The sequence below is a fragment of the Polypterus senegalus genome, chromosome 14 (genome assembly GCF_016835505.1).
Source record: "Polypterus senegalus isolate Bchr_013 chromosome 14, ASM1683550v1, whole genome shotgun sequence".
Taxonomy (NCBI): Eukaryota; Metazoa; Chordata; class Cladistia; order Polypteriformes; family Polypteridae; genus Polypterus; species Polypterus senegalus.
The window spans coordinates 84,402,078-84,428,880 of record NC_053167.1 but is presented as its reverse complement, the minus strand read 5'-3'; the positions used below and the strand labels follow the sequence as shown (position 1 = coordinate 84,428,880).

Here is a 26,803-nt window from a genome sequence, read left to right as displayed (position 1 = left end):
CTTTCAGTTATACTAGCAATATAAGATAAGTTAGGACAAAAACTATTAATCATGCAGTGATGTTCTGTTACTTATTATAACAATTTGTGAGCCGGTGAAGCATGTGCCTAGTGACTTTGCTTAGAGTCTTGATTTAGATATATTATGGATAATTTGACCAAATAAAAATTACTGAACACTGTGGGAACCACAAAAAGCCACTTAGATACTGAGACTTCAGTGCAAAACAACTATAATCGGTAGACAGGTTGACACGGAAAGTTCTTGAGTTTAAACTAACCTCATACTGTCATGTCCTTTTCACTAATTCTCCTTAAACAAGTGTCAAAATCATGACCAAAGGTTCCAATGTTGGAACGGTTATATTATGTGTACCTTTCAACAGGAAGCACTGCTTTGGTTAATTGTCCAATCAGACACTCACTGTCTATCACACATCATAGAAGAATTTAAAGGAGCTGACACAACTTACCAATGGACAGTGTTTATGCGGTGTATACTCAAGTTGTTGGTGATTTTTATGTTCTCTTGCCTTTCCCACTAATAAACATTTGGTCACTATATTGGCTTCAATTTGTTTTTAGCCTGGCAAAAAGTTAAAGTTACTGTCAGTACAATACTATTTTTCCGCTCTTTCATAGTTGCCTTGATGCTAAACTTACTTCAATCTAGAACCGTCAATGAATTAATTTTGTAATGTGCTGTAAGCATATACTACATCTTGCTTGTTTTACGAGAAAAATGATGGTCCAATGATAAGGTCACATGACCAGGGAGTACACAAAACAAAATTTTAGTTAAGCTGGAGAAAAAAAAAAAAAAGGAAACCTGTAGGGGTCCCAGGCCAAATGACCACACATAGCTGTAGTTTTCATATAATATGCTCAATATCCACATGCCTTATTAGATTATTTATTAAAATGATCATAATCATTGTGATTAAATGTCTTTTTGTATTCCAATCCATAAAAAAAAGATGCGTCTGTGCATTACAGATTCCTTTTCTATGAAGAATTACAATGAATGAACTGCAGCATACGTTTACCTTGCAAACAAAGACACTAATTTATCCATAAAAGGCAAAGGCTAAGTAGCACCACATCTTCTTATATTTATTACCAAGTCTCAAGCACATTGAAAATCAATTCAAAATTAACGTTATTCATGACTTCTACAGCAAATTGGGTAATGCGATGCTCAAAACCTAATATATTCACAATGTGTCTTTTAAAAATATCCTGTTATACAATATTACAATTCACTGTAAGAACTTTGAGTGTGGCCATATCCATAAAAATGCGGGCAGAAAAGCAGCAAGACAGACTAGCCAATATTATGAGTTACACCAATGTATCATCTCTAAGGATTCATCAGTCAATTTTCCATTTCTGCTCTCCTGCTAAGCTACAGAAAGCCCGAGCCTATTCTGACAACAACAGACACAAGCCAGGAATGTTTAATAAGCGTGTCCTTTATTTAGAATGATACGAGGAAAGAAAATACAGTATATTTAATTAAAAATAAATATCAATCATTATCTTTAAATGATTTGTCAAAAAAGATTAAGTTAAAAAAATACAAAATAATAACAAAATTAAAATAAACATAGTAAATCATTCAAATCAACTGTAGAACCCGAATAATTGCAATGATATCATCAGTTGCTTACATCAGAGTGCATCATGTCTCATATTGCGGACAGATCATAACCTGAAGGGTTTTATTCTTTCCTTCACATCTTCTTTGCTTAGAATATAACAATTTTGACAAGAATTGACCATTCAGGCTAACATTCCTCACCAGTTTGTCATCACCTGTCTTCTGCAAAATTCTAAGTCAACATCTAAATGTCCTCAAAGTACTACAGTCTACACACTATTAAATTATGCCACATATCTATACTTCTCTGTGTAAAGAGCACTTCTCTAATATTTGTGCAAAATTTTCCATTAATGCACTTCTATTAATGCCTCAGATTTGTTTTTCAGAACTCATTTTAAAGTAATAGCTAGCACCCACCATACTAATTTCCTTCATAATTTTAAACACTTATAACATGGTTGCTCAGAACCTTCATTTGCTTAACACTAGAATTACCAGAGCCTACGAGAAAGCTTGTAAATCCAGTCCATCTTAAATCCATTCTCACCTCTCTCTTTTTAAGTCTTTTCTTTTTGCAGTCCTGGGATAAGTGTCTGGACTCTCTTGTGTAGTTCCATTTTTATGGAGACCAAAATTATCCAAATAACCAAAATAACGCAGATAAGGCCTCATTGGTTCAATGTATAGCTTAAACATAACCCCTTAATTTCTACACTGCAAATTGTAACTACACATCAAAATAATGTTTATATTTGTTTTTGTTGACTGCCTGGATGAGGACAAGGATTCTTTTACATAAGGTGTACTGTTTGAGTTTTAGACCTGCCACAATGGTACAATTTGATTTTACATTAAATGCCATTCTTTCTACCCAAGTCTGATTTCTATCAAGGTCCATCTGTAATGATTCTGTTAATTGTAAGGAATCTGCCATTCCATGTGTCTTCTGCAAACTTGACCAGATTTTTAGTTACATTTATATTAAGATGTTTTACATATTATAAAGAAAAGTATATCCAGCACGGTTCTCTGAGGGCACCTCACTTTTAACATCACCTCATATTAAAATGGAACCTGACACTACAGGCAATTTTGTACCAACCTACATAATATACCCTGAATGACCACTTTTTATTTTGATCTTTGGCCCTCAAAAGCTCTAAAAAAAACTTTTAAAAAGTCATATGGACCCCTCTGATTAAATCCATTTTGATATATTTTCAGTATTTTAGTGAAACATGTCCCCCAACTAAACCCATGCTGGCTATTTACTAACAGTTCTGTACTTAATGAAAGTTGCTTGATCATTCCTTTAATAATCCACTTTCTGAAATAAATTTGCTCAGCTCACTATTTATATGTAATGAGGCAATGTTTGTAAGCTTCCACAAGTGTCGAGCAACTTCTGAAAAAGGTTTATGTTAATGATATATATATATATATACACACACACTCATAGTTTATAATATACAGTATATAGACACATGTAATCACTAACTTCATTAAGTGCTCTAGGATAAATGTTCTACGATCACATCAGTTTATTCAGTTTCAGACTTTTTAATCATATTAGCAGTTCTGTGTAATTTCCCAGTTGTTTAGTACCGTCTTAATGGTCGCTGTAGCCACTGGGATATTATCTACTTCTTCACATGTGAACACCTCAGAAAAATATGAATTGAGAGCATTTGCTGTATCTTTTTTTGGGGATAATTTTACAACATGACTGTTTCTAACACACCTGAAAAACTCAATTGTTCCTTTACTGCAGAAACATGCACTAGTTTACCCAAAGTGGTTATTTCAAAACCTTTTGCTCTAATGTGCTCTTTGGTCCTTGAGTTATTTGTCATGTGTGTGTTATACAGTTGTTTCTTGCTTTGGCATTTCTCAACAATTATCCTGCACTACTGAGTTTGTTTAAAATGTGTCTAATGTTTACAAATTTAAAACTAGACTCAGTTTACACTGTATGTAATATGCTTTTAAAACCTGTACCATTTTCTTTTGGCTACCGATTACTTACATTTCCCCAGTGTGTCTCTTTTTAATTGAGCTGCTTGAAATTTTCCTTACTAAAATGAAAATTTAATGATTTCAGCATTTGTGTGTACACTCTTGCTTTCTGTTCTAAAGTAAAAGCCTCAACTGGGTCTTCTACTGTCAAATGCAAGTTAACATGAAATAGAATTTAGAGAGTTGACAATTGCATTGCATCTGTAACTACAGAGTGGTTGATTGGATTTATAGGCCAGGAGCTGAATGTGTGGAAAGTTCAAGTTCACAATGTCTGTGTGGGGTTTCTCCCCAAGTTCTCTGGCTTTCCTCCTACAAAGATGTGCAGGTTAGACTAACTGACAAGTGAAATTGTTCCTGGCATATATTTGAGAGTACTAGCATGCAAGAGTGTGCTCTGCAATACTCTGGTACCCCATCAGGATTGGCACCTGTCTTGTGCTAGATGCTGCTGGGATTGTCTACAACCCTTATGATTCTGAATGGAATTGTGCAGGTTAAATTATTGGGTGAAATGTAGTTCAAAACTTTCATATATTCAAAACTATTGCCTTCTTGTCTGGTTGAATTTCCACCACATTCTAAACTTGGACAGGTTACATAACTTAACAGAAAAGACATCCACCTCTGGCTTATATGCAATAAAATCAGAACTAATCACTGCCTATACTGAAATATCAATTTTTCCCATGTGCACTATCTTTCAAAGTTTATGGTTTTAGATGATAAATGTGATTTTAGGCAACTATCCCCAATCAATGCAACTGTAAAAAAAAAAAAAAATCATTGGTATGTTTTTAATCAAATTGATTAAATTAACAGAATGCACTTTGACATAAACAAATCTTACCATGACAGAAATGTGTAAAATGCGTAGCTCTTCTTCAGCGGACTCATTCTGTGGGTAATCAGTGGGGGCGAGGCCAGCCAGATTCTGACTGCTGTCTTGATGATGAATGTGGAAGAGTAAGGTGCCATTTTCCAACCACTGCTGCCTCCAGCGTACTAAGGGGATGTCCTCAGAGTTACCAGAGATTTCTGTGAAATCAAAAAATAAAGCAATATTTTTTGGTTTATATAAAGTAATAATAACTAAAAGGTATTCCATGTCAGCAGATATTTTGCATTAGTACAATTACTTTAATTCCACTTTTAAGCTTATTTGGTTTCTGATTAAGAATTAATTTATGTTGTCTGAATACTTCACCTCCTTATAGAACCTAATAAAAATGTTAATTCACAGTCATGTATCCAAGAGTTAAAGACTGAAATCAGATGTTTACACATTTAATACACATTTAATACACATTTAATACTGCATGCTTTTGTTAAATAAAAAGTTTTTTTTTTTAAATGTGTGGTTATTGGTTTATCAAATTTGTGTTTTTTAACAATCCAAGCAATATGTATCAAAACAAGAAATCGATCAAAGTCTAGTTAAAATGTCATACAATTTGCTTCAGTAATAATTAGAATTTAATTTGATTTTGTTGAAAACTCACAATAAAAATCCATCTGTGTAAACGAGAAAACAAGGAAACGTTACAAGTTATTAATCAATAAAAATCAATACGGCCAATAACTATAAATTGAGTTTTATTACTTAAAAGAAACCAAAAGAAGTTTATGGGGGGGTCATCGATAAAAGTACAACTTTCCTTTTGCCCTTCATTATTTGTTATTTATATTTATATCATTTTTAATGTAGAGTATAATGATTCTGCATATTGCTAATATATATTTACTGTAACTCATGTGGCTATCAGGCTCCAATTCGGAATGTCCATTTCTTTTACTAAAACCTTTTTGCTTTTGCCTCCCTTAGATTCTGAATGTTATTTGACTAACAATTGTGGTTCCACTGCTGCCAATAGGTGGTGCTGTGTAAATTCTAATTTTGCTAATTTCATGTATGTGTGGGGAGGGGAACAGACCACCATGAGCAAGGTTCACACAAATGATGGTGGGCAATGCACAGTATATACACAGCGCTGTGCATCTTGACCAATGTGTAAATCATACACGTAAATGATAAATGCATGAGGATAGATAATGAAGATGATGAAAAGTTGCTTCATGGAAAACAGGACATTGTAGAATGTCAGTGATGTTTGCTTCGGGCACTGCCCTCTCACCTCTATCACTGTACTGTTGTATACGTACATTTGCCGTGACAAGCTCAAGCTACCTAAAGAAGGCAGAAGTGTGAGGAAGTGTTAAAGCATCAATGTAGCTGAAGTCTTTTAAATCATACAGTAAAATTAAAACAAATTGAATTTTGCAAAACAAGGTCCCAACATTTTTCAAAAGAAGCATCTGCAAAGCTGCTGCTGCATACATCTCTTCTGAATTCTCGCAGATAGCACCTGATACCGTACGACGTATGTGCTTTAAGGCATTCTATGCTATGATAGTAGCAGTGGACAGAGGAGGAACTGCAGCAAGATCCAGACTCTAAGACTGCACATCTGTGGAAACGCACAAGCAGTGGTACGTGGGACTCTGTTCCCTTCAAAGCATATTTGTAATTTGTCAGGTTAATACGTGTGCTGACTGGATAGTAGAGATGCATTACCAGGCAATATTTACATTAGCACAATACCTGTGTTATGTGATCATGGTTTCCTTGTTACATGCAAATTTGTTTGACACAGAAGCTGAAACAACTGGAAAAAAATATAATTTAGTGTAAGCTGGACTTGAAGTGATGCTCCTGTTCAGTTGAATAGTTTGCGTATAAAACCTTTAGCTTGCCTGCTATCAGAATTTTACATTTGATCTTTGCTAGATTTCTCAATTTAATTATTAAAAAGCATGATTGAAGAAGGATATGAATTTGAAAAATCAAATTACAAAAAAAATTAAAATAGTAATATGAAAATACCCTAATACCTTTTACAAACTGTCCCAATGCAAATAAGCAAACTAACATAAATAACACAACTATTAAAAATCAGCTTATAATGTACTAGATATATGAAATATTAATGGTATTAAGTATAATATTCATTTTAAAAGATTAAATTGATATTGGCACAATAGTAAGTCTATACTTTGTTTACTTTTCTTTGTCAATTTGACATTCCTTCCTAAAATCAAATACTGTTCCACAAATTTAGTTAAAATCAAGAATATGCCATGACATTAATTAATACATCTAGATACTAATGTTATGTTCTGTTCTTACCAAGTTCAAGTTCAAGTCTGGGAGCATGCACTGGCACAGTGTGTTGCCGCACCCACTACACGACGAAACAACTCGGGATCCTGGTTGGCAACCCCCCAGGCACTTACCAGATACTAAAATTGTCCAAGTATTAAGAAAATGCACAAATCATTTCAATCTAGGTGGCAATACACCTGTGCAGAAAACAATGTAGAAAATAGATTCAGTTACTCAATTTTTTCAAGCCATAATATTTGGAAAAGCATGTTGTTATTTCCACTTAATGGAGCACTAGGAAAACCATGTACTCTATATTTATTCTTATTTTTTTTTATTTGGTCTCTTCTTTCTTTGCAGTTAAGTACCTTAAAATAAATGGCGAATTATGGATGATGTTTGGAAGTGTAAGATTCCTATTCTACATTGTTTTCAACTTTATACAGTACCATACACTGAATTTCAGACACATGACAAAATATGGAGTATGTAATTTGTTTATTTACTGTATGTACGGCAAATTTTTCCAAAGATTATCAAGGAAACATACTGTGAACAAAAGAGTACCCATCTATCAACTGGAAATTAATTAATCTAAAGATAAGGTAAAAACAAGCACTGTAAAAAACAACCACATAATTTAAGATATCCAGAGACAAGGTCATGTAATAGTTAGCACTGCTCCATGGATCTGGTTTCAAATTGTGGCCAAGTCACAGGCTTTTCAGAATTTTCACATTTTCTCTTGACACTCAGATTGGAGACTGTATGTGAGCCTTAAGTGACTGACTGAGTCAGTGAGTGTGCCCCGTGAAGGACTGATGTCCTGCTCAGTGTTGACTCTTGCCATGCGCTAAGTGATACTGGAATAAAGTCTGTGTCTTACTACAAATCAATGTGCACACATACATGCCACCAAAGTCTTAATGGTGTTATTTCTACAAAGGGCCGAGTGCATACAATATTAAAATATGAGGAGTGAATAAATTCCACTTAGTATTAACTTTTTCTCCTCTCAGTTTTTTCTAACATAAAAAAAATATTTAGAGTTTCAGTACGTTCAAATAATAATTTAACAAAGAACACAATTTTGGTATTTGATTGATTTGTTATTCAAAGAAATTAGAGGATTGGCCATGAATCTGAATACTGCAGTAAAACATGGCAGGGCCAAGTTAGTAGGTACAGTTCCCTTTAGCAGCTAGTGTGGACATGCAAGAGCCGGCAACCAAACTATTGGCTTTGGCTTCTCATGATCTACAAGCATATTAAGAAAATTAAGAAGGTGAATGAATTTTATAATTGCCTATAGTTGACTACATTATAAGAGGTGATTCACAGGTTCTCACAAATAAATTTATAAAGTTACTTTTCTTAATCTGTATGAGATTTATAACATGTAAGGGGGAAATAAGAACTTCCAAAACAATCACATTCAGGGTCAAATGAAGACTAACATATACTTTGGACTTTAAACTTCCCCTTTTAAAGGACACTTAGAATTTCTCTTGGCCTGCAAGCTGTTGTTCGTATAAAGCAGGCTCTATCATTTGCTAGGTGGGCCTCCCTCTGCTTCTGATCAAGATGTCAGACATTAGTTTCACATTTGGCAATGCATTTATATTAATTATTCAGGGTACAGACAACAAAAACTGTCAGGCCTAGTGGAGACCACTGTTTCATATATATGAAACTGATATACAATACACTTCAGTTTGTCTTCTGATGATAATAAGGGCTCTGCATTCTGTGGCCCATTTTCTAAATATGCTCCCCACCTCTTTGTAAATTAAAACCAGCACTCATGGTTATATCCACTCCCATTTTTTGATGAAACATGTGACCGGTCAAATGAATATCCATTCAACCAGGTATTTTCTGCTGAGGCTTATACCAGTTCATAGCCATGAGGTCAAGAGCTTGAAACTTTCAGGACATCAGAAATGAAATTTTAGATGGGCGGGGTGGTCAGGTCATTTCAAGGTGCACTTGTCATGGAACCCACACTGGGCAGTTATTGTACATATCTCTGAGATTACATTAGAATTAAATCATTATAAGAAAGCAGGCCTGTTTTTGTATACTATGTATCCTTTACTCATGGCATTAACTTTTTATAGATATTGATTAATGTTTGCTAGTTTTATATTACTTTTTTGTATTAAAAAGACATCTACTTGGGTATTATTCCCACCTTTTTCAAAATTAGATTGTTTTATATTGCCTGAAGGACCCAATAACTTCAGTGGCTCTATTGATAGTCTGTTTTCAGCCTCTGTCAAATCTGATCCCACTTTGTGATAGTGCTTGAACTTGAGTAGTCTGCTTAAACTAATTTTACCACTGAATAAATCAGTTCCTCCCAGACAGAATAGCGTTCTATTAAAAAATGTAAATAATCAACTCCGCACCAGGGAAAATTAATCCACTTGACAGCATGACTTTGGATTTTGGAAAAGACCAGAGTGTTCTGGCTGAATCTTCCATAAGTATGGAGAAAAACAGGCAAAGTATTAGGTGTGCTCACATATTATGCACCTAATGTGATTGCCAAGTCTATCTGAGTAGTGAGAAGAGTGCTATATAAATGTAAAGAATTAAAAATAATGATATTATTATTATTATTATTATGTATCTGCAGTAATCTAGGTTGACCAAGTTTAAGAAGTGCATTACTGCTACACTACTACAATTCATAATCGCATTCATTTTCACCTCAGCCTGTTATTGGCTGTTTAGCAGGCTTGCCTGTGCCTCCTTCTTTATATTTCATTTATATCATCTGCCATGTAGCCAACAAACCTGTTTCATTGTCATATGTCTTTAACACATCCAAGGCATTCTTTCTCATTTGCACAATTTAAGAGCTACATTTAGTGAATAGCAGTTCTTCATAAGCAATCATATATGCCACAATGAACTTCATTTTCAGCTCTTTTAACTTTTTTCAGCATTTTTCTCTAGCATTAAATGCTGGCTGAGCTAACTGTGTGTGTCCTTTCAGCATTCATGAGGTTCATTTCTTCAAATGAAGCGAACCACTTTTATTTTCAGTTTTCTCTGCAATATCTTTACTCATTTTAGTACTAAAGTCACCATGCACGGTTTGTAAAGCCAGGCAAGCTCCAATAGCTACGCCAATTTAAAACTGAGAGCAGTTGACTATGGCTGTGTACCTTTGCAGTCAACTTAGAATTTTACTCATCAAGCTGCTTATTGAGTTCAGTACACTGTTTGAATCATGATGGAAGCCCAATGTTTGAAAGAAACCAGCAAACATCTGACTTTTCTCAAGCCTGTACTTTTTCCATGACAGTAATCTTGTGTATATACACATGTAATAACAAAACAGCACTTCATTTTCAATCTGATGCAATAAGGTTTGAGACAGAAGACAGTATACCTCCCATTTGCCACAGGCAAATGAAGTTATAAAGGCTCCAGTTTTGGGGAGCAGTCATATTTGTCACCATTTTAGTCACAGTCTAGGCCCACTCTTTGAGGAAAGGTGTAGTACTGTATATAGATAAATGGCTGTGGAATATTGTATAAGCCTGCATTATAGATGACGACAGATAATTTACAAACAAATATTTGCTTCTGAAGAATATAAATGTGGTCCATCATAAGAAAAAATAAAAGCTCACAAATGGGTCCACTTAATAAAGCGGTCTGGTGGGCACATCAGTCTAATAACCTATTTGACGTCCTTGTAGAAATTCTATTGTCACATTCTCCTAACAAATAAATGCACTGATGGCACTATAGAGGGGCTAAGCAGGGTGCTAGGTTCCAAAGGTAATGGAGAGGTCTGGATTGAAGTTTGCACTAACTTTAATGAAGAAAAGGAGCCAAAATATATTTTTTTAAATGGAACACAGAAAATTAAACTCCCTTCTACCTAACGGGAAAGAGCAGGTGAAGATGTGATCTTTTGGAAAAATGTCTGCCCCATTGATCAAAACTGTCATTTAGTTCCCACAGTTAAATGATGTTATATTTGGACATCCTCCAGTGAGAGACAGGCCTGCTCTATGCAGTTAGTTGCCTATATGTCCTGGGTCAGCCCTCAAGTAGCTTATGGCTTAGACACTTAATCATTTCTCTGCAGTGGCCTAACACACTACTGGGTCAAAATGTAGTGAAAGATAATGCATCTGGCAAGAGTCCTCAGGGTAAAGTTACCACCGACCAAACATCATGTGGGTACTCTCTAAACAAGAAAAAAAACAACATGTGTGGGAGACAGAGGCATCTGAGAAATGGTAGGCCTTATCATATTTGGTGCTGTAGAAACAAAGCATTGTGCGAGGGACAATTGAGATGGGGTCTGATGGAATGTCAGTAACACTTTAGATAAGGTACCATTGACCATTCTACAGTATTTTACTGCACAGGCTAGAAAATGATGTTGGGTTCACAGGCACTGTACTCACTTGGTTTAGTTCTTATTTATCAAATCGATTCCAATATGTACAGAAATGTGCTGACAGTACTCCATCATTATACACTGAAGTGAGATATGGTGTCCCGTAGGGCTCAGTACTGGGACCTTTACTGTTTTCACTTTATATGCTTCCACTGGGATCTCTCATTAGGAAACAATGTTAATTTTCACTCATATGCAGATGACACCCAGTTATACCTTTCATTTAGATCAAATGAAGTTTCTCCGATGTTGTCTTTAATTAGTTGTGTTAGTGAATTAAAGGAGTGTATGGATGAGAACTACTTGTCTTTAAACTTCTCTTTTCTTCATCTTCATTACATAAAAGATGGCGCCGACTGGTATGGTTGACGATCTGCTCGTCTCTCCAGACCTGCTCGTCTTTACTTAACATATTTTCTGGCCTACTCTCCAGTCTATGTCTTAACTTTGTTTTTATGTTTTATTTCATCCCAACGATCACTGTCCTATGATCGGGAGTCTTTACTTAACATATTTTCTGGCCTACTTTCCTCTCAGTTTTCATCTTCTGATTGGATTTTCTGTGAACCTCCACCTTTGTTCTCCTGACTTCTTCACCTGGACGCCGGTGTTCACCGAGGGGTCCTTTCATCGGATTAGTGCTATTTCAGCGTGGAATGGCCAAATGGGGAATATTAGGCATCTGCTTGCATGACCAAAATAAAGAATGAGGTCTAAACTCCAGGACTCATTAAACAATGAACTTCCTACTGTTAATCATGACATTGTTCCTAAAAGAACTATTGACACCCTTAAAAATCACATGCTATACCAATATGTGATACTGACTCAGGTTATGATCATGAAATATTGCTGATGCGCTCGAACATCTTGTTGGGACTAAAGGGGCTGCTCTTAATACTGTTCCTCTTAAATATGGTGTTTCTCAGGGATCCATTTTAGGTCCTATTTTATTCTTTATATACCTTCACCCTATTGGAGCGATTTTTAGGAAATTTAACATTTCTTTTCACTGCTATTAAATTGAACTAAGATCCTGGATGGCCAATAATTTTCTTGATCTAAATCAAAATAAAACGGAGGTGCTTATAGTGGGTCCACCAGCTAAACTTCTAAAATTATTATTTTTATACTGTATTGAGAATTTGTTCTATTCTGTGTATTGTACTGTATTGACCCCCTTCTTTTTGACACCCACTGCAGGCCCAACCTACCTGGAAAGGGATCTCTCCTTGAACTGTCTTTCCCAAGGTTTCTTCCATTTTTTCCCTACAAGGGTTTTTTGTGGGAGTTCTTAGAGAACCAAGGCTGGGGGGCTGTCAAGAGGCAAGGCCTGTTGTGGCACTTCTTGTGTGATTTTGGGCTATACAAAAATAAATTGTAATGTACTGTATTGTATTTAGGTACTGCAAAAATGCATCTATTACTCATTTACTCTTATGTAGCAAGACCTTAACAAAAGAATTTTTTTTTGGGTTAACAACATCAACAAAGCATCAGGAAAGTGGTTATTCATCTGTACCATGTGACATACTAAAATAACTTTGGAACTATTAGAAGTGGCTTAAATGTGACTCATTCTCTTAATTTTGAATATTTGAATACAAGACCTGTGAATCGTGTATATTCATAACTAATTTATTCAGCATATCAAATATCACACTGCACAGAGATGAATATCCTAATTACTCATTACTCTGTTAAGGTCTTATTACACAAGAGTAAATGAGTAACAGATGCTGTCACACATGCGTGCATGGGAGGCAGTCTAAGGGCTTAACTGGAGGTAAGACACAGAGTCAAGGGTTGATGAACAGTACTAATGCCTTTTCTCCCCCTCCCACAGACCACCAGAAGGTAAGCCAAGCTAAGGCACCGCCCACTTCCGCTGCCACAACGCACCCTCCTGCAGACCTCATTTCCACCGGAGATCCTGCCCCTTCCTGTCCTGCACCTATAAACCCCAAGCACTCCACTCTCCAGATCAGTCATGGTTTTTGGCACAGTCAGCTAAGACTTCTCGTTTTTCTAACTTTGATTTGATTGTTGGTGATAATATACAAAGTGGACCCCCAACCCTTTATTGTTTTCTCTGTTTCTTCCACAATGTATATTTGTGGTATCTAAAGAGTTTCTTACAACAAACTATTGGAAACTCTATCCCACAGATGGCACAGGGGCATAACTATCTCAGTGAGCAGTCAAAAAGGGCTGGCAAGGGGTAGCATCCAGCTCACAAATGAGCATCTGATGCCCAGGGTATAAAAGAGACAGTTTTGATTGCCTGAGAGATTCATGAAGTTGTTAGATCCATGAAGTTCAGTGGCTATAATGAGACTGGGTACCAATATAGGGAGCTCAAACCTGGTATCTTTTCATCCAAAGAAGGTCCACCTCAGATCCCAGAAGTAATTCTACAGCCTGACCAAACAGGACTACAAAACTGTGATTAAAAACACCTTCCACCACAGGGCTCATACAGTCTTCTGTCAGTCTGGAAAACTGGGGCAATGGCTGGTTGGCTGGAGGAAAAGATGCCAGACCCATGACAGTGGAGGTGGATGTGAGATGCTGGAGTGCTGTTGATATTATACTGCAGGTAGGCATAGTATCCCTTGATATTATTGTTTGTGGGAAGAGGTAGCAAATAATTAAAATTACAGAGAAAGGGCCAGGATATATAATAAAACAAAACAGCTCTCATTCCAACAATCAATCTGACTCAACTTCTTTGGCTTACTGCACCCCAGTGTCCTTGCACCAAGGGAATGAAAAAAATGTTTTTGTTTTTTCTCCTAAAAATAGTTATACTGTATAGTTATAGTTTTTAATTAATATGATTTGTCCTTGATTTTCAAAATTTTCATCAACAAAAGTTTTAGTCTTTGTATGGGTGAATAAACATCAGATATACAAATACATGGCATCATTGCTTAGTAAAGCTTTACTGCACATTACAATCATGTGTTGTTAAATACTGTATAATAAAAAGAACAGCAAAGATGCACATTTAACTGAAATGCATTCCATCCAATGTTTCTAAAAGCATTTTAAGGATTGTCATATAGTAGTAATAAAGTATCACTAAAGTAACTGCTGGCTTATTTGTATTTTAACATATATGCAGGTTACATTTTTACTTTACCATAGATACATTATGAAAATAATTTCTAATAAAAAACTTGAACTTTAAGCATTTTCAAATTATTGCTGCTTTACTTTTGTTGACTTTGACTTTACAGCTTTTCTCCCTAGATATGATGAATGAGGTAGAGAAATAATATATTATTCTTATTCTGCATCTGTGGAACTTTAAATTCTAACCATCTGCACTGCAGAAGATGACCTGTGTAGCATGTCCTTTCAGAATTGCCCTATCCACGAGGGAGCACTTAAACCTCCACTGGTAAATTAGTTTAGGGAGCTGCACTATCCTCAATGCAAATGAAAAAATTGGCATGAAAGAACTCAGGAGTGTGGTGTTCCTTTTTCATTCCACTTCCCAGGAGTTAAGTTTCTAATGGTAGTTTATAAATTAAACAACCATCACAGGAAATTTCAGTGGGGCCTCAAGTATGTAAATGATAAAGGAAATAAGAACATATATAGTAATATTTCATATTATCAGCACTTAGCTGATATATAGCTGGTATTGATTGCTAAGTGCTGCATTTGGTAATATCTGCTCTAAAAATAAATATTTTTTTCCACAGAAAATTGCATAATCTCATTAAAAACCTAAGTATGCAACACAAAGCATGCACACGTAATTCTCCTTGCTCTTCATAAGGGGGCATTGATAATATCGTGGTTAAACGATGTGACCTTTTTGAGCGTATTCTCATGACATTTACAATACAGCATAGTACACTGTAAATTGTCTTAGTCCCCAAGAAAAACGATGCTAAATTTCTAGGCTGTAATTATGTTGGAAAAACAAGTTTGAGCAAAGTGTGATGAATAGAGACTTGCAAGAAAAATGCTTGAATGTTGTAATTGCTTTCATATTTTATAAAAAACTAAGAAAGCAATTGATTCTTGAAATATTCATAAAACACATGTACAACATGTGCAGATTTTTATATGATTTATATTACAGAAAACCTGTCTTTTTTTTGGTAGAACTAATACTTTTCTAAACTAGTGGCCAATTTATAGAAATCCTGTTTTTGATTTATCTAAAATGTGACTTAGGACAGGATTACTAATTATCTTCAAACTGATTCTCAGTAGTCTGCACATCATTTTCATAAGACTTAATTCTTTACAGTAGATGTTTACTGTCAAATCGGTCATTACAGAACATACCTATGACTTCAAATGGTCATGGATGAAATCAGTCGTCTGCCTTCTGAAATACGTCAAGGAGAGCCAGCAGCACAATCAAACTGGTCTTAGTTCTGTGTGTTATACTGTACATATACTCATTTACTTTTGATGATAAGAGTAAAGAAATCATGGATACCTTAAATACTGTATATCATTGTCTTTAATTTTCTTTTATCAAAAATGAATCCTCAATCACAATTCTAGGATGATCCACAATAGAAATTTGAAAAGTATTTAGTTGACCTGTTTATGTGTAACACTCTCTTGTTCAATTAGAGCATAAGATTGCCTACTTTAAATGCACAAGCACTTGCCGTGTGGTGCTGCTGTCTCAGTCCCAATACCATCTTTTTCCTCCCTTATTAAGTGTTGCTTCTCTTTTTTAACTGTTCTTCTTTCCTTATTCACATATTTAGTTTTATCCCTAGGGTGGAGAGGCTTCAGATTTGCTTGTTTCCTTCAGGTGCTGCTGCAATCACCTTGTGCCATCAGCACCATTATAAAACCAGCACTGCTTTGAAGGGTGTCACTGCTAAAAATTAATGAATCAAGGGAGCATCTGCTGTCCCTCCTACCACAACAAATTCTTTACAGTGACAAGCATACTGTATGCGAGGTAACCAGCCCCTGGTACTCATTCTACGGAAAAGTCACAGCTTTCTTTAGCATTTCTACAAAAATGACACCACAAACGTTAATATTAACTTCCAGAAAAATATAAAGTATATACAAATAATATTTAGTAAAACAGTAATTCTTATGAAACAGCATCCAATACACAAAACATCTTCTACAATACATTTACAGTTGTTGAAAAATATGAGTAAATTAAATATTAAGGATATCCTAATCTGAAAATTTTTGTCATATCTTGCACATCATTGACACCTACTACAGTTCTTTTCTGCCAATGACACAGTTTTCCTTAACCATTCAAGTGGTGATGCATCCCTGTTTTTTTAAAAAAATGCAGAATTGTAGATAAAATTTAAGGTAGCTACCAGACTATCATTGAACATCACAGTAAAAAATGGAACATGATGATAATTAAAAATGACATGTGACATGCAGGAGTCCGTTCATCCATTTTTTACACCTCCTTTTTATAAGGGAGAGACAGCTGGGTCCTCATTTATAACGCCGTGCGTAGAACTCACACTATAACATGGCGTAAGCACAAAAGTGGGAATGTGCATACGCATAGAAAAATCCAGATGCAGGAATCTGTGCGTACACCCCAACTCCTCCCAGAATTACACCTCTTTGAATATGTAAATCAATATAAATAGCCCTTAAGCTCAGCATTCTGTGAAAAGACAATGGCAAAACCACAAGGAAAAATAGAACAATTTCAGTGAATACCAAGTGGAGGCAAGGAAAAACGTACTATTTGTTAGTTTAAACAGTGGTATAAACAAGAAAAGGAAGCTGATCGAGTGACATAGTGTGTCGGACAAACTCGAAAGCTCAAGTTCACAAAGTCGCACAGTGCCCGAAATAAAAAAAGAAGTTATCAGATATCAAATTCGGCGTGAAAAGCTGAGTCATAGCCCACCGTCTGAATTTCATATGAAAGCTTATTAGGGTACAGAGAAAAAAAAAATAAGCACACAGTGGGGAAAAAGCATGAAATGTCAACCTTAATCTCGAAATTTCCACTTTAATCACGTAGTTTATTTAGTCATTAAAGTAGAACATCATAAACTTCATCTTAAAATCGTTTAATTTACTAGTTTCTCAAATCTTATCGTAACTAAAGTAGCACGTTAAATGCTTTGTTTTGTATTTGATCTTCTATGTGCTCTGTGTGTGTGAATTACTACGTGCTTCCGTGCTTTGTCTTCCACCGACAGGACACAAAATAATAATAATAATAATTCTCTTACCGATCAGCTGCTGTACAGCTGTGATTCCCCACTCAGATACAGTGATATAAACACTCTGAGTGGTGCAGTGAGAGTAATATGGAAAAAGATGATCCGCTGTGGCAACCCCTAATGGGAGCAGCTGGAAGAAGAAAAAGGTGCACTGAGATTAACAACACTAAAGCAGCTATTGTATTTAGAATAGTTTGACCATTCTGTGGACCATTATATTGTTACAGGTTAATTACAATCAGATGCATTAAACTAATAAACAATATGCGGTTAATTTCAGTGTATTTATAAAGCCGCGTCAGTAATGTGGATATGAAAAAGAAAGATAAACCACACAGGAACAGCAGCACTACTTTATGAAGCGGCCGCTACACACATTGCACCGTGCCCCGCCCATGAGCACAGCACCTTGGACGCACCCACCAGCAAATAAGCACACACACTCGAAGCTGGGCACACAATGAATGGCCTATCCGCGGCAGCACATAATAAGCAAATAAAGCACACACACTGGAAGCTGGGCAGACAGTGAATGGCCTTGCCGCTGCAGCATGATAAGCAAATAAAAGACATCATTGCTGGGGAGAGTGCTGATTAGGTAGTCACGGCCGCACACATAAAATCCGTTGCTGGGGAGATGCCACACATAAAATAATCAGCTACACGCCAGCACAGATTAAAATACTTGCTGGGGTACTGCACAGTACTTGCTGGGGAGATGACACAGTCACGATTATCAACTGCACGCCACACATTACATCAGTTGCTGGGGACACTCTGCTGATTGCCCACTGTTGTGACAGAAAATTAAAGTCATAGGCCTATTACGGACATCAAAGCCAGTATTACTGTCATAGAAAATTACAGGCATTTTACGGAAATACAAACCAGTATTACTGCGAGAGAAATTTAAAGGCACACAATACACTAACGCATATTACAGCCACATACAAGCCAGTATTACTGTAAGAGAAAATATTCCCATATCTACTAACAACATGCCACCCAAAATAAAAAAGCACACGTCAAGTAGGACAAAAGACACAGACAATCAAATCCTATATAAGTAACATCTCCTGGAAGAACGGTCAGCTCAACAAGTAAACATCAACAAAAGAAAGGCTGAAAGACAAAGAAAAATACGAGCAAATAGATCGATTGAAGAAAAAGAAAATGAGCATAAGAAAAACGCTAAAAGAGAAAGACTCAGAAGAGCAAACCTTAGAAAAAGTTGGCATTTACTTGCCAGAACCAGTATTCAGCCACGGTCATTTACTGTATATGTTGCATTATCAAGAGTTAGAAGTTTTCCAGATGTTGATGTCAAGGTTGTTGATGGTCCTGAGCAAGGCAAACTCTTGCCAAACTCAGACAGAATATTTACAAGCAATGTTGTCTGTAATGAAATTTTATAAAAAAATTTCAAGAGGTAAAAAAATAGAAAATTTTTCCTAAATATTTTCTTTAGATATTGTGTATTACAGATTATTACAAAGTTTTACACTAAGGCAAAAATAATTATACTTACTGTATTGTCATGTACGTTTCTATTTTATTTTTATTATTATTTTACTTTAGGCTTCTTGCAAAAATATTTTTGACAAAAAAAAAAAATTAAGACAAGAAACAGAATGAGGTCAACATCTTTTGTCATTTAATATAGACTGGTCCTACTAATGTTTATGCACTACTGTTCTAGCGCCCAGTATTGTAACGGGCTTAATGTCTAGTTTAAATATAATTTAAAAATCTCTTTGAACCTGTTACCTAACTGGTAAAGGATGTCACCGAGTTGTATTTCGCCAAATTGTCTTTCGCCGGGTTGTCTGTCGCCCAGTTGCCCCTGAACGACGGATCAATGGATAGTGGTTTATATTAAAAAATACACATATACATATACAGAAAGTTCCTAACAAACTCAAGTCTTCATGTTAGCAACAGCAACAAATGAGAACAATCTAGACTTGATTGAAATGATCTCTTTAAGACTAGACCTAATAAGTATTCTTGTGTATTTTATGAAGAACTCCTGATAAACTGGCAGGAAAGATCTTTACAAGATTAACCGCAATGTGCTAAATCAACATCACAGCAAAACAGAAGGCAAGTGTACTATTATAGCATGGTAACTAAGCCATCGGACTATTAAACACTTGACTGCCAGGGTAATTATTATCAGCTGAGTCCTCCAGCCTGCTTGTGGAAACAACTGTGTAAGTGTAAGTCATCTGTAAGTCAGACAAGAGAATGCTAAGCGGTGACACTTTTAGATTCAAGGTACTTTATTCAAGCCTATAATATCTAAATTAACTGAATAGCACACCTTGTTCTGATTACAACATATACAGTACATCCTGACTTGGTTTAAAGACTATTATTTAAATTTTAATACTTAAAGTAACCTACATTTTAAAAAATAAATAGCAAAAATACCATTGCAGTTTACTTTTATTATTAACCCAACTAATCAATCAAGTACAAATACTTAATCTTTTTCAAGGCCTGTAATAAAGAGTAGAAAAACATTAGATGTGCTAAATACATTTCAGAACACATTCATTAGTATGAAGGTTCTTGGTAAATTGCATTTCTACTTTACATCGTTTAACCCGGGTCCCAGAATCAGGTTTATGATTGCCTTCTGTGTAGATTTTGATGTGTGTAGGTGCTAGTTGCTTCCATAACCAGAAGCTATTACGTTTTGTTTTTTTCTAGTCACTTAAAGGCTAAATTTCTTCTAGCTATTTTAAAGTATTCAATCCCCTATCCAGAAAGAGTTTCTGCCTCACCCCGGTGCAGTTTGGACAGTTATTATTTTCTTAATCCCTAAATTGTATAAGTAGGTTTGAAAATGCCTGGATGCACAGGATGAAGTTAAGTGCAGGACTTTTCGGTTCGATCTGTCATTCCTTACAATATTACATTGGACATTTCCAAGTAAATGATGATGGCAGGCAGCTGTTTCTATGCTTTTAACATTAAATTATGTCAGTAAATGTCAAGGAATTGAATCAAAGTATTTTGCTCAATTGCAACTATATAAGGTCTGTTTATGTATTTTTCTTTTGGTTAAAAGGGTATAAGGGTTCAAACAAATGAAGAAATCAAGAAATATCTCAATTGGCTCCTGTGTTAAGTAAATGGTACAATTTTAAACCTAAGGAGATCTTGTGCTCATATTCCATAATGCAAACCTTTTCTTTGGGTATTAATTTTGCATATAGTTTTCCCTGTTATTTGCTTATATTTTTACTTTACATACTCCTCCATAAAAAGGAAAAAAAGTTTAAAAATCTTTTTTTATATATCAGATTATTACTCATGCTGTATTTACCGAGTGCTCAAGAAGTTCTAAGCAGTTGATGATAACCGTGCTGCTGATGTTAATTGGTAACTCTGATGTGACCCTGTTTGAGTGATTGTGACCTCTAATGGACTAGGCAAGTCTCATTTTGCTTATGTCCTGCAAATGAACTACAGCAGATTAAAAAGGAGGGAGAGATGCATTTATTTTGATTTATTTACCTGCATATTGCACTCAGTCATTAAAAGATTACACTAACATTCACAGTTATTCAATAAAATCACTTAATCATAAAAAATGATGCCTCTTTATTACTGAAATGTTTTACACACTTGGTCCTCTAGAAACTAGAAACGCTGCATTGGAGTTTTGTGGATATTTATGCATTTGTATTTATTAAATGAGCAGCTATTTAAGTGGTGCTGCTGCATAATTAAATACAAGCTCTGTTTTGCACAAAATTTTACTCACTTTAAAATATTATTTGTATTTACTATAACTATTTTTTTTTTTTTAATTTCCACTTAACACTCATCACTTGCTTTATTCTCAATTTCTTTTGTTATATGAAAACTCTCATTTAGTTTTAAATTATAATGATAGAATTATGTAGGGTTTGTTGTTCAGGTTCATTACAAGGCCAAAGTTGCACAGACTTCGTACAAACATAATTAACATTGTTTTTGCAGCATGCATTGTTGCAATACCCATCCTTTAAAATGTAGGCCTTTAAAAAATAATTCTTAATTTAACAAGTGATGTCATTTCATTTTCAAATACAAAACAAAAATCAAACCAAGAAACAAATTATGATATAAAACTCACCCCAACTTCAATTTCAATTGACTTATTGTATTGTGATGTGTGCATTTATATTTTCCATAAAAAGCAGACATTCTATACAAAATAATTTCAGTTTTAGAAAAAAGGTTTTCTGTCGATGAATTTATTACAATAGTTTAGTCCTCTGCCATATTTTATATGCATAACAGAAAACACAGCAGGAAACCTTTTCTGCTTACAGCAATAGATACTCAGCTGCCTACAATCTTAAACACATACTGTAGCCGGTTCAATAGAAGAAAATAGACTTGGGCACAAACAATACATAAGCTTTACTGTCTTTTTTCCAAGTTTCATTTTCTAATTTATTGATGCTATATAAAAATGAAAAGTAATTAAATAAGAAACATCATATAGTTTATTTGTGGTATGATGAAGACAGATTTCGCTTAATAAAAACCAATTATGTTAAGAATAGCAACACAACAGCAAATAAAAACAGTCTGGCACACTTGATAAAAAATCACAATTATACAGTATGAAAAGGTATTTTTACAAGTTATATGACTCATAGTTAATTCATATCTAAAAGTAATTTAAAGTTTACTTTTCTAACTCCATCCTCAGAACAGAATAATGACATGGAATAAATAAACGAGGGAAAACATCAAGACGTGCATGGAGCTTATATCTAGCATTGTTCAAACTGCTGTTCTAGATATATCACTGTTCTAATTACAAGCATATATTATTCAAAAAACAATGACATTCATTTATTGCATAATGCAAATATATACTGATTAAGGGGCTTCGTGCTACTGGTTTTAGGCATACTTGGCAAAAAAGCATACGTGCAGTGAGCAGCACTAAAATCCCTGGCTCACTGAGTGACACTTTGTGATATACAAGTATTTTATAGCTATAGTCTCACATAGCCATTCTCAATTTTTATAGGTGATCAAGCACTTCCATTAAAGGTTAGGAAGAGGCTGTGTCAAAAGAGCAAATTTAAGAGAGCTCCAACAAGTCAGTCTCTTTTTCAGACCTGAAAATTTAAACCTTTGCCTTGCAATTGGACTGGACTGACATAATATATAATTTTTACAATAAAGTTCTCTTCAATCATTTTAATTTCCTGACAGATTTCATATATAAACACATATGCAGTATATTTCTTTTTTCTTAAAGATGTCAATTAACAATTGGACTATCTTTGACTGACATAATACATACAAACAGATAGCAAAGAAAAGGAAAATGCTGCCATGATAACACAGGTGTTCTGCAGTTCAATGGTCTGTTACTATTTCATTTTAAAATAAATCAGGCTACACAATCAATCATGCTAAAAAGATGTAGTGTCAATGTTTAGTAGTAGTTGCAGTTCTAGTACAATTGTACTTGTCCATTTTTGAAGCCTCAATTGAACATTAAAGTTGCCCTCATTTACCCATTCTGGAAGCCAGTCTCTTTTTTTTAAACTCAGTGATTAAACTACTGCTGTAAAGTAACTTAACTTAATGACTTCATATTAACAAAATAGATATCACTGTTTACATGACTTTTATTTAAAAAGAAAGGGATGTTACCCCTCTGGCCAATACACTAATTGTAGTTAATATGAATTACGTGCCACATGACTGTTCTACTTTGAATAGTCAATACTAATGAAGTACAATATTTCTGTAATAATGATAAGTGAACTAGACATCTCCTCTAAGTACTATAATCATGTTTTACTTCTTGTTCAAAGGACGAGGTCACGTAGGGTTCATTGCTTCTGAGTAACCATAAATATAATCATTTACATTAAATAGTTCTGGATTTCTGTATATTCATATAAAGAGAGGCAGGTTATGGAGTTTATGTATTAAACTCTAACAACCTTTTGTGTCTAATGAAAAAATCAGTCACTATTTTATGAAGAGCTTCAAAAAATGTCACCTGATGAAAAATTGCCCACTTTAAAAAATCCTGAATATATTATAATTCTCATTTATTAATCTTTTATATATACACAGCATCTTATACATGTTACATAAAGAAGATGTTTTCTAAAATAAAGGATGACTACAAACATGTAACAAGGTATGTAATATGTAGCAGTAGAATAAAAGACTGATTCCTATTACCTCGTAAGAGTCTAAAAAAATAAATCATGTACATAGAACTGGTTAGCAATATTAGATGATAGACAGAAAAGTAAAGTCAGCACAAGCACAGCAAAAAATATTAGTGGCAAGGAGTGGATTAGTTTAAACTCAGATTCAATTAGAGTCTGTTACTTATATTATAGCATAATACAAAGATCCATCCATTTATTAATTTACTTAATCTGATTTTAGGGTCACCACAGACACATTCTATTTCAATAATACAGGAACTAAGGAAAGACCCACCAGGGCTTGAGGGCTCAAGTCTATGACAGGCCACACTCAAAGTGCTCACACCTACACTCAGTGAGGCTGGGTGAATTAAGAGAGGCAAAGTAACCTATCATGCAATTCTTTAGGGCATAGGAGGGAAATCGGAACACCAGGAGAAAAACAGCAAACTCCACAGAGGCAGAACTTCCCTCAAGTAATTATTTTATTTCAAAGCTTCTGTGAAAAATATAAAAAGGAAAAGATGTCTGTCATGTGGCAAAATATTGCTTCAACTATTATAAAAGTTAGTTCATTAAATACCTTTTTGCAGTAAATACCCTTCTTTTATCTTTTAAAAGAAATGCACTAATATCTGATGTGCAGCAACAGTACTGCAGTATTTCAGACACCCGCATCCACACTCACACTCACACATGCTGGCATAATTTGAACTTAATTAACATAACCTACAAATTTTAGGAATAGGACGGAAATTAACATCCAGAGACACTGTTAGGGGACATGTGCAAGCAAACTCCACACAGACTTGAACCCAGATCACCAGAACAACGAAGCTGCAGTGGGAACCACTAAACCATTATGCCGCCTTGTATTTGACCTTTTTCCTGGGAAAAAAAAAATTGCATAGATATGCATGATAAATAGAATAACGAAACTCACTGAAATAGTATGACTTTCTTTTCATAGTAGTTTAAATCAATTGCCAAACTGTTCTTAATATAAATAAACATTGTAAACAGGAAACAAAAACAATGTTAAAGTATTGGGGACTTTGTATACTTCAAATGACAAAGTAATGAAAAACACACAACAAATTGCGGATAACGTCCTTTTGGACAGGAGCTCAGAATTGAACTCAAAATGGCCTAACTTCCAGTCATATGGGTTCCAAGCAGGAAGGGGTGGATCGAAGAGAGCGGATAAAAGACATGATGTCAGTGGAGGAACGGCCATTAATTTTCCATTCTGCAGAAGGAGGAAGGGAGAAGGCATTAGAACACAGTGCCAGTCCCCTGTTTTTGGCGGGTGATTACTATCACCAGAGCCCTTAAGCAGTCTCCCATGCGCATGTATGTGACAATATTTACAAAATTAATTAAAATGAGTTGTTTTGTATTTTTCTTTTCATGGGTTGTGGATTATGTAATAAATGTTCACTGTATTGGGCCCTGAAGTTTTAAATACAACTTATCTTCAAAGCAGTTTTGGCAGTGTTTCTTATTATGCTGATTTGGTATTTACTTTGATAATCACTTGAAATATAGCAAACAAGCTAATGATAAACAGATACTTTAAATATAAGATACATAAAAAGCTGAATTTTACACATTACATTATTTAGTTGGTCTCAGGATGCAGATAAAACTGATATCGAAGGTCGTCAATATTGAGAGTATTTTGGTCAAGCAGAATTTACAGTAAATATCATTATCTTTCTATTGAACATGCACTCATTAAACAGTCGACTATTCTCTCAAAGACCATTAAAAAAATGACCAATCAGGTGTGGAAGTGACAATGCTGTGAAAAAAAAAAAGCTTAGCATGAAATCAATGACTGGAGAATTACAGAATTATTTGAATTTCAAATTACTTTTCTCTGCCTTAAGTGATCAATTCAGCCAAAACTCTGCTAAGTGTTTACACTTCCTCACATCATTTCCAACACTTTATCATTTCTCTTAATTTTTCATTTACGAAAAACAAAAGCATTGAACAAACTCCCACATTATTTTATTAGACGTTGATAAATTGCGCATGTTGCATGTTAACTGATGTGGCCTAGCCCGCTTTACTGAGGGCATATAAAGGTGGGGGCATGTCTAGCAGCCTTTATCAAAAATACATTAGAACCATAAAATTGGTCATTCATGCAAATTAAAAGCCAGAAGTTATTAAAAGTAAATCTATATTAACAGCTAAATTGCATCTCTGTTGATTATTTGACAGCAAGTCAAATACTTTAAGCAGTGATGTGATCTCAAGTGCCATTCCTTCAGAGGACAATGCAACCGATATTGCAAGGTCAGAGCGTGCTAATCAACTTTAGGCAAAGCAAAAGGAAAAAAAAAAAATCACTTCACTTATGAGCCAGAAATGGTGCTGCCTTGTTAATGTCCAGCTTTGACAATTAATTAAAATTGCCAGAGCCATCAGTAAAATTTGAATGCATTTTGATTTTCAAAAGCCTCATTAAACAACCTGAGAGATGGCGATAAAAGATGTAATTACTTGGCAATAGTGAAACAAGTTCAGATACCAGCATTCCCAATAAATTCTTAGGGTGTGCAAGCAGGCAACAAATGGGTGTCATTAGTAATTTGAAAGCATAGAGACTTTAAGAAAAACAGCCTCAACTAAAAGGAAAGGAAACTATTAGTACAGTAAGAAAACTAAAATAAAATTACATATAATAGGTTAGTTATTTTTGTGTGTGTGTGTGAGGCTCTATGACTGGTGGCCTAGTCTCGATAGGCAAAAGAAAAGACAGGTTTTATCAAAACCTGCTGCTACAATAGTGTAAAATTAGCTTGTTACGATATATGAAAAGTAACATTGTTAGTGTTATCTTCAGCTAATTCATCCACCCATTTTTATGAATCTACTGATTCAATTACAGAGGCATTGGAACAGACAGGAACCAGTCCTGGGTAGGGTAAAAGTCTACTACACCACACACAACAACAACAACATTTATTTGTATACAGTAGCACATTTTCATACAAATGATGTAGTTCAAAGTGCTTTACAAGATGAAGAAACACAAAAAAAGATAACATTAAGCAATATTAACATAGAATAAAAGTAAGGTCCGATGGTCAGGGATGACAGAAAAAACAATAAAAAAACTCCAGACAGATGTTGAAAAAAAAAAACTGCAGGGGTTTCCGAGGCTACGACACCACCCAGCCCC

The 26,803-nt window shown here is 34.9% G+C and overlaps 1 protein-coding gene across 3 annotated transcripts in view; it reads right to left on the bottom strand.

Annotated features, from left to right (window-relative positions):
• The window catches only part of astn1 (astrotactin 1), a 1,272,040-nt gene that overhangs the window by 1,065,744 nt on the left and 179,493 nt on the right, over positions 1 to 26,803 (bottom strand). For all 3 annotated transcript variants that reach the window (XM_039734841.1, XM_039734842.1, XM_039734843.1), the window contains exon 2: positions 4,469 to 4,656. In XM_039734841.1, coding sequence (XP_039590775.1) covers positions 4,469 to 4,656 — 188 coding nt within the window. The remainder of the gene's footprint in view (positions 1 to 4,468; positions 4,657 to 26,803) is intronic.